The sequence below is a fragment of the Atta cephalotes genome, assembly GCF_000143395.1.
Source record: "Atta cephalotes unplaced genomic scaffold scaffold00052, whole genome shotgun sequence".
Taxonomy (NCBI): domain Eukaryota; kingdom Metazoa; phylum Arthropoda; class Insecta; order Hymenoptera; family Formicidae; genus Atta; species Atta cephalotes.
Genome location: NW_012130116.1, coordinates 539,829 through 557,139, shown reverse-complemented (window position 1 = coordinate 557,139; position 17,311 = coordinate 539,829). Strand labels below are relative to the sequence as shown.

General features: G+C 32.5%; 1 protein-coding gene across 1 annotated transcript; it reads left to right on the top strand.

Moving 5' to 3' along the window:
* Positions 1-9,804: 9,804 nt before the first annotated feature.
* On the top strand, positions 9,805-14,830 carry LOC105623020 (innexin inx7). The gene is made up of 7 exons (XM_012204423.1): positions 9,805-9,898; positions 10,232-10,322; positions 10,435-10,507; positions 11,775-11,952; positions 12,539-12,876; positions 13,425-13,615; positions 14,533-14,830. The coding sequence occupies exons 1-7, from the start codon at positions 9,805-9,807 to the stop codon at positions 14,828-14,830; spliced, it is 1,263 nt and encodes a 420-aa protein (XP_012059813.1).
* The last annotated feature ends 2,481 nt before the right edge of the window (positions 14,831-17,311 follow it).

The following is a 17,311-nucleotide window of genomic DNA, read 5'->3' as shown; positions in this document are numbered from 1 at the left end:
TAGTTCGACAAAATTATTTTCAAATCTGTGTCTATACATATATATTTAAATTTTTAGATACTTCAGCAGAATCATTCTTTTCATGTAGTATTTGAATTACGCTAAAACCTTGTTTATTCGTTAGAAAATTAATATGATTGATTTAAACTTATTCGACAACCCATGTTTTTTTATCTTAATCTTGTACAAATACAATTGTACAACTGATATCATCATCACGTCTCATATCTCTTTATCGGTAATAATTGGATCAAGATTTCCTTGAAAAGGAAATAAAATTCTCATAAATGCAGTCTGCAATTTATACATTAAAAAAAAATTTTAGAAATCTTATCTATATGATATCAATGTAGACTATAAAAAATATGATATATTATACAATATTTGATATATTGCGTCATGCCCGTTTTGGACGCATAAAACACCTATTTTCGGCAAAACGTGTGTAAAACATACGAATGGGTAGTGTTGCTATAGCGTTAAGTTTATTATTAGAGAGAAAGAAAAACGCGACGCGCGATTTATATTATATTCGCTTCTTTGCCATCTAGAACATTTCTATGAGAGATCTATGCTCAAAGTAAGACTGCCAGGTAATCGAAACACTCCACGTCGCCGTGATTTTGTATCACCTTTTAGATGTATACGTGAGATAGAAATATTATTATTAACGACGCGACGCTGTATTCGGTATCATATCGCGTATTTTCTCCGAGCAACCTGTCGCCCTTCAGTTGGAGAACGCTAGAATTCGCATAATAATAATATTATTATATACATCTCTCTTTTTCGTCGGTAGACGTTCTTCCCTTCTGCCTCGCTTTATTTCCGTTTCTTTTGCGTCTATAACGATTTGTCTTAGTCAGCATTTCATTGTCATTTCTTAGAGAATTGACTACTCGCCATGTGTATTATGCCTAATAAAGTGCCTGATTAGCGTTAGGTACAAAGTGCATTCCTTTCTATGTAATCAATTGACATTCCAGGAAAAGACTGCGATCCGAACGAACAAATCTACATTTTCTATTGTACATGTCTCTTTTTTCACCTCGTGATGTTATTTTTAAAAGCCACCAAATTTGTAATCAAAAGATTTTTTAATTTAACACAGATGAAATTCTGAAGGAGGAAAAAAGGGATGTAATTTTTATGAAAAAAAAATGCACTGGTATTCCGTTGATCAGGTTTGATTAAGATCGAGAAAATTACTTATTTCAAACTAAAGCTTAACAAGCAGTGTTTATCTGAGCTATAGTTGCACACGATCGAGCAGAGACGGATATCCATGTGCATTTGAGCCGAGATATACGCATAGTTGTAACGGAATCATACCGTATAACTAACCAAAAGTGCCTGCATCCTGCCAAGCGTAGATAAGAACTCTCGCTTCCTTTCGTTCGTGATTTTACGATATGGCGCTTCCAGTGGTAGGTGCATCGTAATAGATAGGATATCATATGCTGTTGAAATACATATTACTTCGCCCGATTTCTGTTCAACCGGAAAAGAAAAAAAAATGATAAGGGAAGGGTCGTTCAAGCACATTCTCGTGCCTACTGCAACAGTGATAAGAAAACAAATATATATAGAATAAATATATAGTATTTCTATGAAGAGGAGGGAGATATACGAAGTATATAGTATATGAGTAGTATAACTACTATTCATTCGAATGTGTTGAAAAGCGCGCACAATATCGATAAACAGGTGAGACACATGTTGCCTTCCTTATACATTAGAATTTCTTTTTTTTCTTCTCCGTCATTGATATATCGATGATAATTTATAAGAATAGGTAGGAGTAGGAGAGGTAATATGCTATCTGCGATATGACGATAGGGCTTAAGAAACGGTAGCTGTACATCACGTGCACGTCGTCGGCGTGAACGACGAATGTCGTAACGGGTGTTTATTATCCGTGATCAATGTAATTTCGGCGAGTTTTCTTCACCGACAGACGCCAGAAGAAAATGGGCTTTTTTACGCCGCTGTCGCAAAAAAAAAAACGCACGTGGAATCATTTCCGCGTCGCGGGATATGATCTCGCACCGAAATTGCACTGGTCATCAATACCGATCCAATCGTCGCAATTAAGAATAATGTAACAGGTCCGAGAAAAGGGCACCGTGCTTACCGGCACACATTCAAGAACGAGGAACAAGGAACACGTCGCATTCGCGTAGGAAATTATATTCTTATATGTATCTTTTACTTATTATCGTCTCTTCGCTCTTCGCCCGCGTGTGAATCGAATGTGTGGCCAGAGAACACTGCCCTCCTAAGGAATGAGAATGTTATATATGAATATATATATATACATATATATATTTTAATACGAAATGTTTTCTCTTGTGAAGTTAAACTAATAAATATCAACGATTAAGTAACGATCAACTTTGTCTTAACTTTTTTTTTTTCATCTTTGGAAACCTCGTTTCTCCGCTGACAGTTCGTGCAGTTGAGTGCGCTCGATTTTTGTAGGTCAATGGTAAGTAAGAAGGTGTCGAAGGAAAACTTGTTTCTAGAATTTACTGTTTGAGCAATTAAGATAAAACAATATTAAACACGTCTTATATTTAGTCTTATTTACAATTATACGTGATAATTGAATTCTTCAATTATTGTAACTACGCACAGATTTCAACAAATCTGAAGTAAATATTATTTTAGGAAAATGGGAGATGATTAATTTTTTTATCTGTCACAACCTTTTTAAAATTAAATATTAAAAGACAGACAAGTAGAGATAAGTTAAAACGATTAAAGTGACTTCTCTTACAGCACAGAAGCTTGCAGCAACATTGTTGTAACGTTTGCAATATTAAAATGTCTCATTATTTTTAAAATAAAATAATCTTAAAATTACAAATGAACACATTAAGTAAATAATGTGAAATAAACAAAGTAATATAATATATAGTTTTTTTGTCAACATCGTGTATTATGTTATCACGTAATCATCAGTTATCACGTAAATATTTTCGTGACCGTTACGTCAATATTTTTTTCTCTAAATTTAGCACAACGAGGCAATGAGGCAATGTATCCCGTAATTAATGGGAGCAGCAATAACATGCAATAGGTAATTAAGATGCAAGTGACAATAAAGATCACCGAGGATCACGGTGATATGATTAGCTGTCCTTAATATTAGAAACGACATGTCGCGACCTTAGTTCTTCTACTTCCTACACAGCCGATTTCATTACACAACGTATCGGGAACACGTAGGTGTGGGGGCTCGTTAATCAAGGAGGCTACTGCACGTGCGTGCCGCCCTCCACGATTAACAAATCCAGAGAGACCTGCGTTGCGCGTTGCGCTCTCGAGGTCCAAGCAATTGACAAATCGCTTCCCTCTCGCGATCATCAAGGTACGTTATTGCACTTGAACCGTAATAACGAACTAAATTTTCTCGCACGGCAATGAAATTGGTCGTCATTATCCGAAGGGAAAAATCGCAAGTCTAAATTACGTCGATGAGTCTTGAAATGCACAATCGAAATATTAGTGCATATCGATGAATATCGGTTGTACTCTTAATATAATTAATATCATATATATTACACAATATGTTATATATTAATAATAATAATAATAAATAATAATAAATTATATTATGTAATACATTATGATACTATGTAGATTATATTATATCCCTGAAAATAAAATTGTATTTTCTTGTTTACAAGTTGTCACCGTATCATATGCTTACAAAGATAATAGATTAAATCTGTACATGTTGTCATTGTAAATGGTGACAATAGCAGGAAACATTTTTCGATTTTTATCATAAACGTTTGGTATTATTTAGTTATATCTTAATCATACCTTCTTGATAACAATTATCTAACCTATTTTTGGAAATATGACAAAAAAGAATAACTTTTTATTTTGAAAAGATATTAATCAGAATATACATAAGAAGTTGTTAATAATAATAAAAGGAAGAATAATAATTCTATTGAAATAATTAAATTATATTATGCAATAAATATCAAAACTAATGTAATTATTATTAATACTAATATAGCATATTAAGAATAATAACATATCAGTATTAAACATTATGTTCTTAATGAAAATTTTTCTCGGAATTTTTCATATAATTTTTCAGAATTTCTATATAATTTTATAACTTTCTCATCTTTTTTATACGAAATTAGAACACTTCTTAAAAAAAATCTACATCTTTTCTCAGGATTTTTCACATATGTTAATTAATGAAATATCGTAAGATTTCTAAGATTTTTTTGTAACTGTGATTTCTGATGAAATGTTATTTAAAATCTAAAAAATTAAAAAATATTTTTTTAAAATTATGTAATAAGAAATTTCAGAACTCACTTGTATGAAAAATTTTGAGAGAAGATGTAAACTTTTCAAATATTTTTGAAAAATATTCCAATTCGTATAAAAATTATAAGAAAAATTTTTACCAGGGATATATTCATATTATGTCATATCGTTCCGATCTTTTTATTTTAATTTTTAATCAGAATTCACCATTGTCATTGTGGATATCTTAATATGCCATCTTGTTGGCGACTTTACGTATCAATTATATGATGTGATATGCATTACCTCGAACGTTTATGAAAGGGTATTCACACAACGACATTTAATAAATTAGAGAGCTACGTTACACAATAACGCGCTCGTTACACACAGCCTGACTTCACGCTGGACTGTATTTATCCCGAAGGAAACGTTCATCTCTGTGACGATTCGTCGCGCTGACTCGCATACCATAGCAAGCAGACAGTAATCTGACGTTAACGACCAGATCGGAATAATAAAGTGGTGGCGATCACGTTACATCGCACGTGTAACGTGACCGGCTAGACGAGCAGCATTTTCGGAATTGAGCAGAAACGTGAGCCGAGTTCGCTCATATTCGAAGACGTGAGTAAGATTAGCGACGCTAGTGGAGAATTTAGAATTCTACCTTAGAAGAACTTGCCGTTTCCTTAATAGAGAACTTTAAGTTCTTAGAAGTCCTTAGAAGGAAAACTTGCTAATAAGTTTAAATGAGAGGAAGGACAGAAAAGAAGAAGCAAAGGACGTGCTAGTAACGCTCTAAGTCAGTCTAAGTAAAAGGAGATTTACATTGGAAAGATACAAAATATCTCACTATTTAATAAAACAATAGATTAATATTGCGTTCTGTATATATATAAATAAAATATACATTGTATCGCTTCCTAAAAGTGATACAACTGCAAGAGCGTTATTTTTTAAATTATTATGAATAAGTTAGGTATAAAACATTACTTTATCAATCATCGAAAACTTAATAAACTTCATTGAAAAATCATTACCACTCAAAAAAGGTAATTTAAAAAAAATCATCACAACTCAATAAAGATGATTTTTTAAGAATTAAAAATGACAAAAATGACGTTTGATTACGTTAAGAACATATTCTTTTTGTCGATATTATTTGATCAATAATTTTCTGCCAAGTTAAATAATTTTCAGAGAAACTTAATTTTTTTACAATAAGATTGGAAACAAGACCGTTAAATATTGCTTTATACGTTTATGTTAAATATTGCTTTATACGAAGCGCCACTTGATTTGCGCGATTTGAATGTTAAGATGTTGAATTATTATATATATTCATATAATTATAAATGTTCATGAAATTAATTCATTTATATGAATATATATAATAGTTCAACATCTTATCATTCAGATCGTAGTGACGCTTCGTATTTAAAGTAATTAATTTTTTTAATTGTGTCACTTTTGAAATAAGGGAGCTAAGGGGGATACAATCAAAATATGTCATTCATATAACTAACAATTATAAAATTAAAAAACAATAACTATAATCGCGATGATTTGAGGATCATTATTCCGAAGCCCCGAGTAAATCCGTCACTGCAATGAATTGATATAGTCTCATATATTCTCGCGGCGGTGGAACGTGATGCGAGTAAACAACGAAGATGTAAATTCAGAGAGACAAAGAGAAGCAGTGGCACAGAAATAGTCTAATAAATTAATCTCAAGCGGCTTACAAATGTACATTCGCCCGACGTCTCTTGTTAGCGACTTGCTCGTTCGGCCGATCCGAAGTATTAATTAAGGGGCCGAATGAAGACAAAGGAGATATAACGTATGGGATATTCAGATTTTAATTTACCGCCCCGGAACAACATTATACACACGCGCCTTTGATGAAACTAACTCATAAGAGATAATTATTTATTTATGAAGACAAATCCATTTTTTCCGGGAATAAATCATTGATTCTCACGAAGTAATCTACGAGTCCACGACAAGTAACGTTGCGTGTGTCGCAGCACACAAGCGACCATCAATTAAAACTGAAATTGTGGAGTTGCTTTTTTTAATTCCTGACCCCAGCTGACGTATGTTATTCAACTGGTATGTAGCAAGCTCGAATTACAAATCCAGCTATTAACGAACGAATCATAGGAACGAAACGATACGTACATACTTACGATACGTGAGTATACAAAGGTAATTCGAGTCATACACGATGCCCATTGGATGCGTTACGTAGTTCTGTACTTGTACAAGGTGTCAGTTGCTAATCCAATGGCACTTATAGCTAGAATTCTTGTCATTCCCAGAGCCAAGTATCATTCGTAAGCCACGTTGCAGCAAAATAAATCTTAGGTTCATTCGTATTGCTTAAAATCTCCCAAAATTTTTGTACTTAAAACGAGATAAATATTCAGGCATTGAAGAGAGAGAACATAAAGATACTGAGTGTAAAAAATGCAAGCGATGCGAACAGACCTCTTGATTCATCAGTCTCGTTCCGAGAATTTCGAATGTTGACTCTGAAATAGAAATATTGCGTTAGAGAATGATTCGGGAATGTAAGTATCATTGTGTCATTTCATGGCGTGGTCACCATTCTTATCATTATCATTCTTCGGAGGAAAGGATTTTTGTCGCGCGAGCTTCGATTTTATTCAAGATAACGCGTCCGCGTGATCACGAATCAGCCTCGTGTTTATCATTTACGACATTCGATCAGTGTCGACATTTGATCAGCAAGATAGGAATTATTCTGGAACGACATTCCCAAGCGAGTCTGGCAATCAGATGACCGCGACGAGTTAGCCAGCGAGCGCTTCGTTTCGACTTGACGGCCCCCCCTTCATGAGCATCGGACGTGTAAGAAGTTCGGACGTCGAGGGGCTATAGGGGACGGCAAGCTATGGGAGGACGACCGCCAAGGGTGACCGCTACATCGGCAAAGAGTACGAAGAGGCCGCGCGAGGAGAACGAGGGGAGCAGAGCTGGCGAACGTCGAAGGTGGGACTTTGACCGGCCATTGGCCCCGGCGAGTCAAGCCGGCGGCAGAACGAACGAGTCCTCGAAAGAAAGGGTTCCTGTCCTCGCCCGTCCATGTCGATGCTCAACGTCTACGTTGTGTGCCGCGTGTACAGCAAGCGCCACAGTTGGTCTCCATCCAGCTTGGCTAGCATGGCTCGCTTGCCGTACACGGCACCTGATTCCAAATCCATCCAGGGGCGGAGTTGCACGGGGAAACCAGATAGGCTTAGGTTTAGAATGCACAGTTGTACGCCTAGTTCATCTAAAGCCTTGTGTCCGCGATACTAGAAATCGCTCCGAGATCTCAGACGAAGAAAGAATTGATCAATTGTATTGGTTAAATTGTTGAACCGATCACATGTAATACTTATTAATTCTTTCTCCATTTGAAGTCTTGGAGCAATTTATTTCTATTTCGTGGATATTGGAAAACTTGATATCAAAACATAAATCTGAAAAATTTGTCTTTTTATGACAATAGGATTACATAAAAAATGCTAGCCATAGTATGATGCGGCGAAATGCTACCGTTTTCTGTGAAACGGGTCAAGAGATGACAGTTAACATGTCCGTACAAATTATCGTAAATTGAAAGCACTTGACGAGAAAGTGTGCTTAACGAGTTTGTTTAGCGACTTGTTTAGCGATAGCTACGCTAAATATGTCTCTACACGTCACAGCGAAAATGTTGAGCGATCCGTTATAATAAACTTTTAATGAGTAAAAATTATACAAAAAGAGTCGCTATATGATAAAATTTTTTTATTTTAATATTAGTTGTATTTTTTAATATTAGTTGTAATCGATAATTCGACTTCCAAAAAATTTTACGGAATAAATTTGTAAAAATGTTTATAAATTTTATATTAAAAACCGGAATACTATTTTCTTTTCTAGAAATCAACTTTCAAGAAATCATCAATCTCAAATTTAAAATGTGACTGTCATATTGTAAGATGTTAATCCGTTCCTGTCGACACTTATCTGTAATTTGTGAGCGATTCGCTGTCTTGCGAGAACTCATTATAGAATGAATATTAACGGTGCTATATTTTGTGTCTAGCGTGTTTATGGAAACTTTTAGAATAACTGTTATGCATAAGATATGCCTTTAATTATACTGATGGACAAAATAATTTGTACAAGAGTAAGCATCCATAATAGTTCAATCATATTTTCATATGTTGTTTAAACAAAAATAAAATCTTTATTGAAAAAAATAATAAATTTTTTTTCATGAGAATAATTATAAAATGTCCGCTTGTGTGTGTGTGTGTGTGTGTGTGTGTGTGTATATATATATACTGAGTGATTTGTGTTCGTAAATAAATAATATAAATAATAAATTAAATAATATAATTATATAGGATGACGAAATGTCATATCATTTAATTATCAAATTTTTAAATTTTAATATATATAATTAATTCTATATCTCAGTTCTGTAAATATTATTAAAAGTAAATGAATTATATATAAATGGTATGGTATTTCGCTGCCCTATTTCACAAATAATTATTTGATAAACATACTTTCATAAAAAAAAAATCACATATTTCGAAAATTATTTTTGGTGCTATATATTATAGAATTTAAAATTTATGATTCGAAATCATTAAATAGATTTTACATATGGATGAGATATTAATTCTCTTGGCACATTATAAATAATCTCATAAATATTTAAGAATATTTCAATATCAAATTAACAAGTAATAAACAATATATACATATTTTTAAATAAATATTAATAAATAATAATATTGCTTCTGAATTGAATAAATATTATTTAATAAAAATTTTTACATTTTACTGATTTATTTCCTTTTGTATAACCTCCTTCATGTCATTTTTAATTTCAAAAAGAGTTCGCCTTGAGACAACATATTATATCTCACAAACACTTTTCCCATTGAAACTTATTATTCAATTATCCATAGCTATGCTTAAGGGTTCTTTCGCGATGATAGTTCACAACAACTGGGTCATAGGTCGATGTATCATTCACACTCTCCGCAAGAGGATTGTCATCATTAAAATTATATATCAATACTGCAGATTATATACTCATTATTTCTTCGACTCGCAGTTATAACTGTGTCTTCTCGCGTCAACTGTGCGCGCTATCTGCTCTTATCTGAACGAATGGAAACGTCTTAACAATAATAACGCTGCCTCTCTCGATAGCAAGTTTTGTGGAACGTCTAGGTTGCTACGTAATCATCGTTTCTGATAACGAGAAATTGAGCTTTCGAGTTTTCAGTATGTTCTCGATCGGTACTGTATGTGCAGTCGCGTTTTGCGATCGAATACGAAGTCTCACGAATATCTCAACGACGTTTACTGAACACGAAAGATTCGCGCTCGTATATCAGCGGCGCGACGTGAACGCGAATTCTTAACTTTGCAAGTTATTGTGTTCAGACGACACAAACAGAAACGTTAACTTTTCGCTTCTGAAAAAGTCGTGGAAAATCGATCGACATGGCACCCGGTACTGTGCTCGCTGCCTTCTCGGTCCTCAAAGATCACGTCAAATTCAAAGTTAATCAAAATTCGATAGCCACTGACAATATCAGTAAGATATTTTCATTTTAATACTACATACTTTCTATAATTATTTCTGACATTTTACGCGAGCGAAATTGATACGATTGGAAGAATTTACATTGCGTCACTAATTATCACACAATTTTAATTATCAATTAGTTATCGCTTTTACATAACGTGTCTACTTAAAAATATTGTATGTTATATTAGCTAACAATAAGTAAAGATAACAAAATATGTGTAATTAAATATAAATATATTTCATAAATACATTTATATTTAATACTAATATTTAAATATAATATTATAGTTAAATACGTATATTCAATATAAATAAAAAGAAAAGAATGGGTGTGCTTAGTTTTCAGATTACATTACAGAATTACGTTTCTGTTGCTTCTCGTTGCGTCTATTTTAGTCACCTCCAGACAATTTATCGGAGAACATATAAGGTATATGTGTAATAATCGTACAATTTTTTATATTTGAATTGTTTATAATTACGTTGGATTTAAGCAGTTTAATATCATTTCTTAAGGTAAATTCTTATGTTATTTTTAAAAGGTGCATCGCCGACAGTGGTGTACCATCACAGGTTATCGAGACATTTTGCTTTTTCATGTCCACATACACCGTGGTAAGTTTGAAATTCTGTTGAAAATAAATAAATAAGAATTGAATCGAGCAAGTTTGTGCTAATAAATATTATGTATTAAATATAGATTGAAAAGTTGACTCTTAAATGCCTTTCTGATATTACATACGACTTTTTAGCCAACGTTTTTTCCATAATAATTTTTTAAAATAAAGATACATATAATTGCATCATTATGTTTCTTAATATTTGGCGTTTCGATTGAAAAAATAATTTTGTGCAATATGTTCATTTTTATGAAAGTTATACGCAATCGAGCTGGGTGTGGTCTCAGCAAAGAATAACCGTCAATTAGACGTCGAATTGATGTTGAAATCATCGATGTCGGTTCGGTATCATTTTTATGAATCATTTCTTACTAGAGTATGCCATACATTAATGTTTGTTCTCGTAATGAGGCGTTTAAGAATTAATGAACAAAGTTATATATTACAAAGTCAGAGATGAGATTTCGACTTTTATTATAGTCATCTTCAGTGTGTTAAATGCTCGTCAATAATGAAACTAAAATGAATATGGACGTTACAACGACATCGACGTAAATTTTAAAGTAATCATAAGCATACCGTATCAAATGAATCCAATTCAAATATTGTTTCAGTTTCAATAAATAGTAGTACAATGCACGTATATATGAATTATATATGAATAATGTTCTGATTATAATTTGTTATTCAAAAATAAAAAAGAATCGATGTACAACATTTATTTTTAATTTTATTATTTGATGAGAACTTTTTGTTAATTTTTTAACAAGATGTATTTAATACACTAACATTTTTAGCAAGAAAAACTTGCTCAACTCTTATTTATTTTCTTCGATTTTCAATTTTATCTATAAATTTCTTTTGTATTTTTAAATGATGTATCTTTATTGATTCATTTCAATATAATGACTTTTTTTTTGTTAATAATTAAACATGAATTTATCGATTATACGTGTTTGCTATTTTTTTTACGCATAATAAGTATAGAAATCAAAAATCCAAATAAAGTCATACTAGGGAATTATTGACATTGTAAAGTTCTTTTTTTTTGTTATGAAAAAACCTATGTTAAAAACCTAAATATAATTAGATATTTTCCATTTAGTAAGTACTGCATACAAAATGACACAAACGTCGTTTTATCTTTCTGGACATTCGAAAAACAAAGCCAGAACGACATTTGTGTCGATTTATGTTATCAAATGGTACCCATTATTATTCCCGCAGATGCTTCTTATTATCAGCTGATTTTCAACTTTTAGGTGAAGCATCTGAATGCTACCGCAGTACAACAGGGCGAATTACCACATCCTGGCGTTGGACCAGCTGCCAAAGATGACCCTGTCATACACCATGCTTATTATCAATGGGTGCCCTTTATTCTGTTCTTCCAGGCACTCCTCTTTTATTTGCCGCACTACCTATGGCGAAAAACGGAAGGTCGTTACCAATTTATATCTCGCGTACTCGTCTACGTATCGCGCGACGTTTACGAGCGTGTTTTTTTAGTGGCGAGCTAATCATCATTAATCTTTTCTTGCCGTCATGATCTAATCATATAACATGTGCATACAGTGTCCCACTTACAATGTAACATTACGCTATTCGTAAAATTACTTTTATGTAATGTCAGAAAATAGTTAGGCATACATTATATTCGTAATCCACATAATAATGACGTCCGAATATTTTTTTGTTATTTAAATATTCAAATCGTTTGAATCAAACATTCTAAATTTGGAGTTAATCTCATCCCAAAAGAATTCACTCTTAAAGAGTGAAAAATTTTCTCACTCTTAAAGAGTGAAAAATTTTCTCTAGCAATCTAATCTCTTGAAAAGAGATATTATCTTGAAAACTGATATTATCTTGAAAAAAGTGACAGAATTTTTACTCTTTTGAAGTGAGATTCGCTCCAAAGAAGAGAACGTATTATCCTACTCGGAAATATTTATATTCAAAAATGAGAACTGTTACAGACAGTATTGCAAAAACTGTAGAATGTCATAATTTTTTTAAATTCTAGGTGGCCGGTTAAGTATGTTGGTATCAGGATTACACATGGCATCTTTGTCATTAAACGAAACGGAGATTCAGGTGAATGATAATATGAAGGTGCCATCGAAAAAAGAACGCGATGAGAAGATACAACAGATTCGCATTGGCTTTATAAATCGTCTGCACTTGAATCGTCCATGGGCCTACACTCTGACTCTTTGCGAGATTATGAATTTCATAAACGTGATCATGCAAATTTACTTGACCGACTGGTTCCTCGGAGGAGCTTTCCTTGGTCTTGGTCAAGCGATCTCGGAGCCTCTGTCTAAGGAGAAAATGAATCCACTTGATATAATATTCCCAAAGGTATAATTTTAATTTGTTATTATTTTTGTATTCTACACAATGTTATGATTAAAGTCGATGTCGTCATTTCTAATAATATCAACGTAATATATTATATAATATTTTTGTTAATGTAATTGATAGCTACAGTGACTATGTAGTAATCAATGCTACATAGATTAGATTATTATATCATGATATTATATAATTATTATTATAGTTTATATTGTTAATATCAGATTACTATTTGAACTGTAAATTCATTTAATTATTAACCATCAATATTATTAATCGTCTAATATTATTATTAATCTTTTATAATGCAATCTTATACGTTTTGGAATCCGAATTTTTTCATGTAAAATTTTTATAAATTACTTTATCAATTATCAAAATTAATAAAATCCAACTCTTCATTCTTCCGTCTTTCAAAATTAGATTTTTCGATTGTAAATTTTTATTAGTACAATTTTGTCAACTTTCAATTATTAATAACAAATTTTAAGCAACGTCAATATCTTTTACCTAATCAATACAGTGGCATTCAGAATATACAATTATATTCTTAGGTAACTAAATGCATTTTTCATAAGTACGGTCCTTCTGGTACTATACAAAAGCACGACGCGTTGTGTGTGATGGCACTGAACATCGTTAACGAAAAGATCTATACGGTCCTTTGGTTCTGGTTCGTCGTGTTGGCGGTGCTAACCGGTTTGGGATTGGTTTGGAGAATACTGACTATGCTTCTTCACGCAAGGTTATTAAATTTGGTCTCTACGTATTTTTCCATCGTCAGCATGTTACGTTTTGTGACTTTATAAATTCTCGTCATGGTACTCATTGGTTTCTTTCTTGAGAATTCTCGTTTGACGAATTTACAATTATCATATACGTAACTTGCTAAAATAATTTCATGACGGTTTTCTCAGCGTGTCCAGTTAACATCAATTATCAGTAACATAACATTATTAATATTATAATTTCACATTCAACAATATAAATGTGATATAATACATATGTTATATGACAATTAGATTGTTGAGTGTGAAATTATAACACTGATTATATATATAGAATTATTGGAAAAAGAATAATTTTGCTGAAATATCTAAAAAGTTTAGTTAGAAACAAATCTGAAAATATAATTTTATTAGATTATCAAAATAATTAGGATGCTCAAGCTGTTAGAATATCAAATTTCAGCAACGTGCTTGAATTTTTTACATAATTATTTTGATAATTTAACCAAATTATTTTTAGATCTGTATCTAAATTTTTGCTTCAATAAAATCATTCTTTCTGTGTAGAATATTCATATCTCATCCGGAAAAAACTTTTTATTTATCGAATTTTTATTTATCGAAGCAATAATATTACTATTTAATGATGTATATCCGCTGTAAATTTAACGTAAAGTCATAATATTATTCCGTAAAAATATATGCTAAAATATTATTTTATAATATTTAGAGGCGTGTCTACAAATTTCAACGGATATACATCAGCGAAATCTAAGAAAATGCCCATTTAAAAATAAATATAAATGATGAAATGTAAGAAAGTATACAGGAACTAGCAGTTAATGTACGCGATAAGGGTTCTTTAATATAAAAATTATGACAAACCACGACTGTGTACCGCGAGCGACTTTCATTGCGGTTTTTTCACTTACAGAAGTACGTCATTCAACAAGTTTGTATTTTCCATGGCATGCCCTGGGAAGTACAATCCATGGAACGTACTCAAGGTCACTCACGAGTACTATTTCGGCGATTGGCTGTTTCTCTATTACATAGCGAAAAATCTGGACAACTATGTATTCAAGGAACTCCTTCAGAGTTTGGCGGAGGAATTGGAGAATAAACGTCATGCTCGTTTTAAAATTTTATCGCCAGAAGTGGAGCAGGAATTGTTGAACAAGCAATGGGGAGATAGTCTTAAATCTTCCAATGAGAATGAAAAAATAAAGTAGCCTCTAAATAATTATCTGTAAATAGACGAGAGAGAGAGAGAGAGAGATATTAATGACATAGATAAATGATAGATGGATCGATAATTATTTCTTTAAATCCATACTGTCTTGATTCTGACGAAATTTCAAACTGAAACACATAGTTTTAATATTTTATTAATTACGTAACTTTTATAAAGAATTCCTACGAGAACATTGACGTAAAAGCAATGATGTAGTTTAACAGATAAATATTGGAAAATTTGTTACAATTGCATATGATTTATAATAATGCGACGATCGTTGAATTGTTAAAGTTTACGCCATCCGAGATCGCTATCTCGCGTGCAAAAATGCGGACTATTCGAAACGGATAGCAAGAAGAATATTCGCGATTGTGAACCTATATGGACAACAACAATCGCGTGCATTCACACGCGTATTATAACACTGCCAAATTGCCTCTTTACGTATAAATGTATAATACTTTAGCTGCGATTTACTACGATTGTAGAATAATGCTCGTCTCGCGTGCGTCGCGTAGCTCGTCGCAGGCTCGCATAGTCACATTTGTAGCCACGCACGACATAACTGCTCAGTCTTTTAACTACCTCATATAGAGGATTCGTGTGTACGTTACGTGCGATCGTATGTCGAGCATATGCGCATACAAGCGGTATATGCGTAAATATGTCCGTACGTTGCACCGATTCGATAAATGGATCCGACAATAATTCGAATCGTTAAATCGTTAAGGTCTCTGATTGGAATTATGCCATGGCCTAGTATCGAACAATCGCGCGTTCAACACATTTAGGTTACAGCTCTAAAGAATTATTACTCGTGTATCTTTTATCGTGTATCGTCATTCGAAAATATCGACTTGATAAAAGATCTGCATTTATTTCTTATTTATAATTTCCCATCTAAGAATAGCTTCGATTTAGTTTCACATGAGAGATCATTATCGAGAGATCATCACTTTAGATTATCACTTTAAATCTACTGTAATTTTAAATTTAGCATTTATATAAAAACCACATGTTTTGTTGAATCGTATTTAGATGTTGCATAATCGATCAGTATAAATTATTTATACTCTAGTGAACATAAAAATCGGAGTATAAGTCAAATGTAAGGAAATGAAAACGAAATGTTAAAAGGTATTTATATTTCTTAGAAGTTGTCCTTTATATTCAACTTATTTTATTCTCGTCATTCCGATTTTTATTTTCGTCAGAGTATTAAATATTTCTACAATATTGCTACAATTAACACACGCTTATAATATGATGTATACATTTTTACAAGTTCTATCAATAAATATTTGTAATAAATCAGATACTTATTTACTATTGTTGTGGCTGCATTTAATATTCACTGAGAATGACTCCAAAGTAAGTCGAAACGTTCGACGAAATAAATGAAGATGGTCATCAACATTCGGGTCATCAATATTCATCTGCATTTTCTAAATATAGAAAATTTATTGCATTTCCTAAATTTTCGCTCTTACATCTGCGTTTGACTCTCATTAGCCTTTGTCCGAATTTATTATTTTGCTTATTTATACATAACAATTCTAACAAAATTCATACGCTGAAAGCGTACAACGTGACTGGATCACAACGCGCGATCCTTCAGTTAGAAATTTTTCAACAGACGTTTAGAACTCTCTTTACAGCAGGCTTTTGTCTTTGTGCGGATACATACCGAGAAACCTGAGAGTCCGAGCCGGCAAGCTGGAATCGTCATAGCCGGAACTGCAACTATTATGTTCTCCTGGTCGGGAAATTAGAGGCGACGAGAAAAAGAAAGACGTTGCCGGGAAGCTTGTGCCTGTGTGTCGGCGCACTTGGACTTCAAACTCTGACGAGACGCCGTTTATTTTCTTTGTTCTATGTCATTCTTGCTTCAAACCCGGACAGATCAAGTTGGCGCAGTTGCGATCGATCGATGCAATATATCCGTAGCGAGTGTTTCAGAAACGGGTACCTCTATAACGGGGCTTATATCGCGGCTAAGCACATGCGTATAGAACCCGTAACTTTGTGCTGATTGCAAATGAATATGGAGATAGTCAAAATTGATTCTGCCAGTAATGATCATAACGGTATTTCTTTTATTTTTACTTTAAATTATCGTATTCGTAGAGGAAATTATAGGAAGACTCAGACTCACTTTAGTTTCCAGAGTCCATTTAGTCAGAGAGTTAATAATAGCGGATGTTGGATTTCCGGATATTGAAGATAACAATTTTCGGAGATTTCTCCCCATAAACGCGAGAAACCATTAAAAGAGAAAAATCTTACTTAATCTTAAAATTATAGCTCAAAACTAAAAGGTTATAATATATAATTTCTTAAATATTTTAATAAAAAACACTTCCAATATATATATATCGTAATAACTTACGTATAGCATACATTATACGAAGTTATACGAATAAAAAATTTTTAACTATTTTAACTTAGATTTATTTACCTTTTGTTATAACCTACC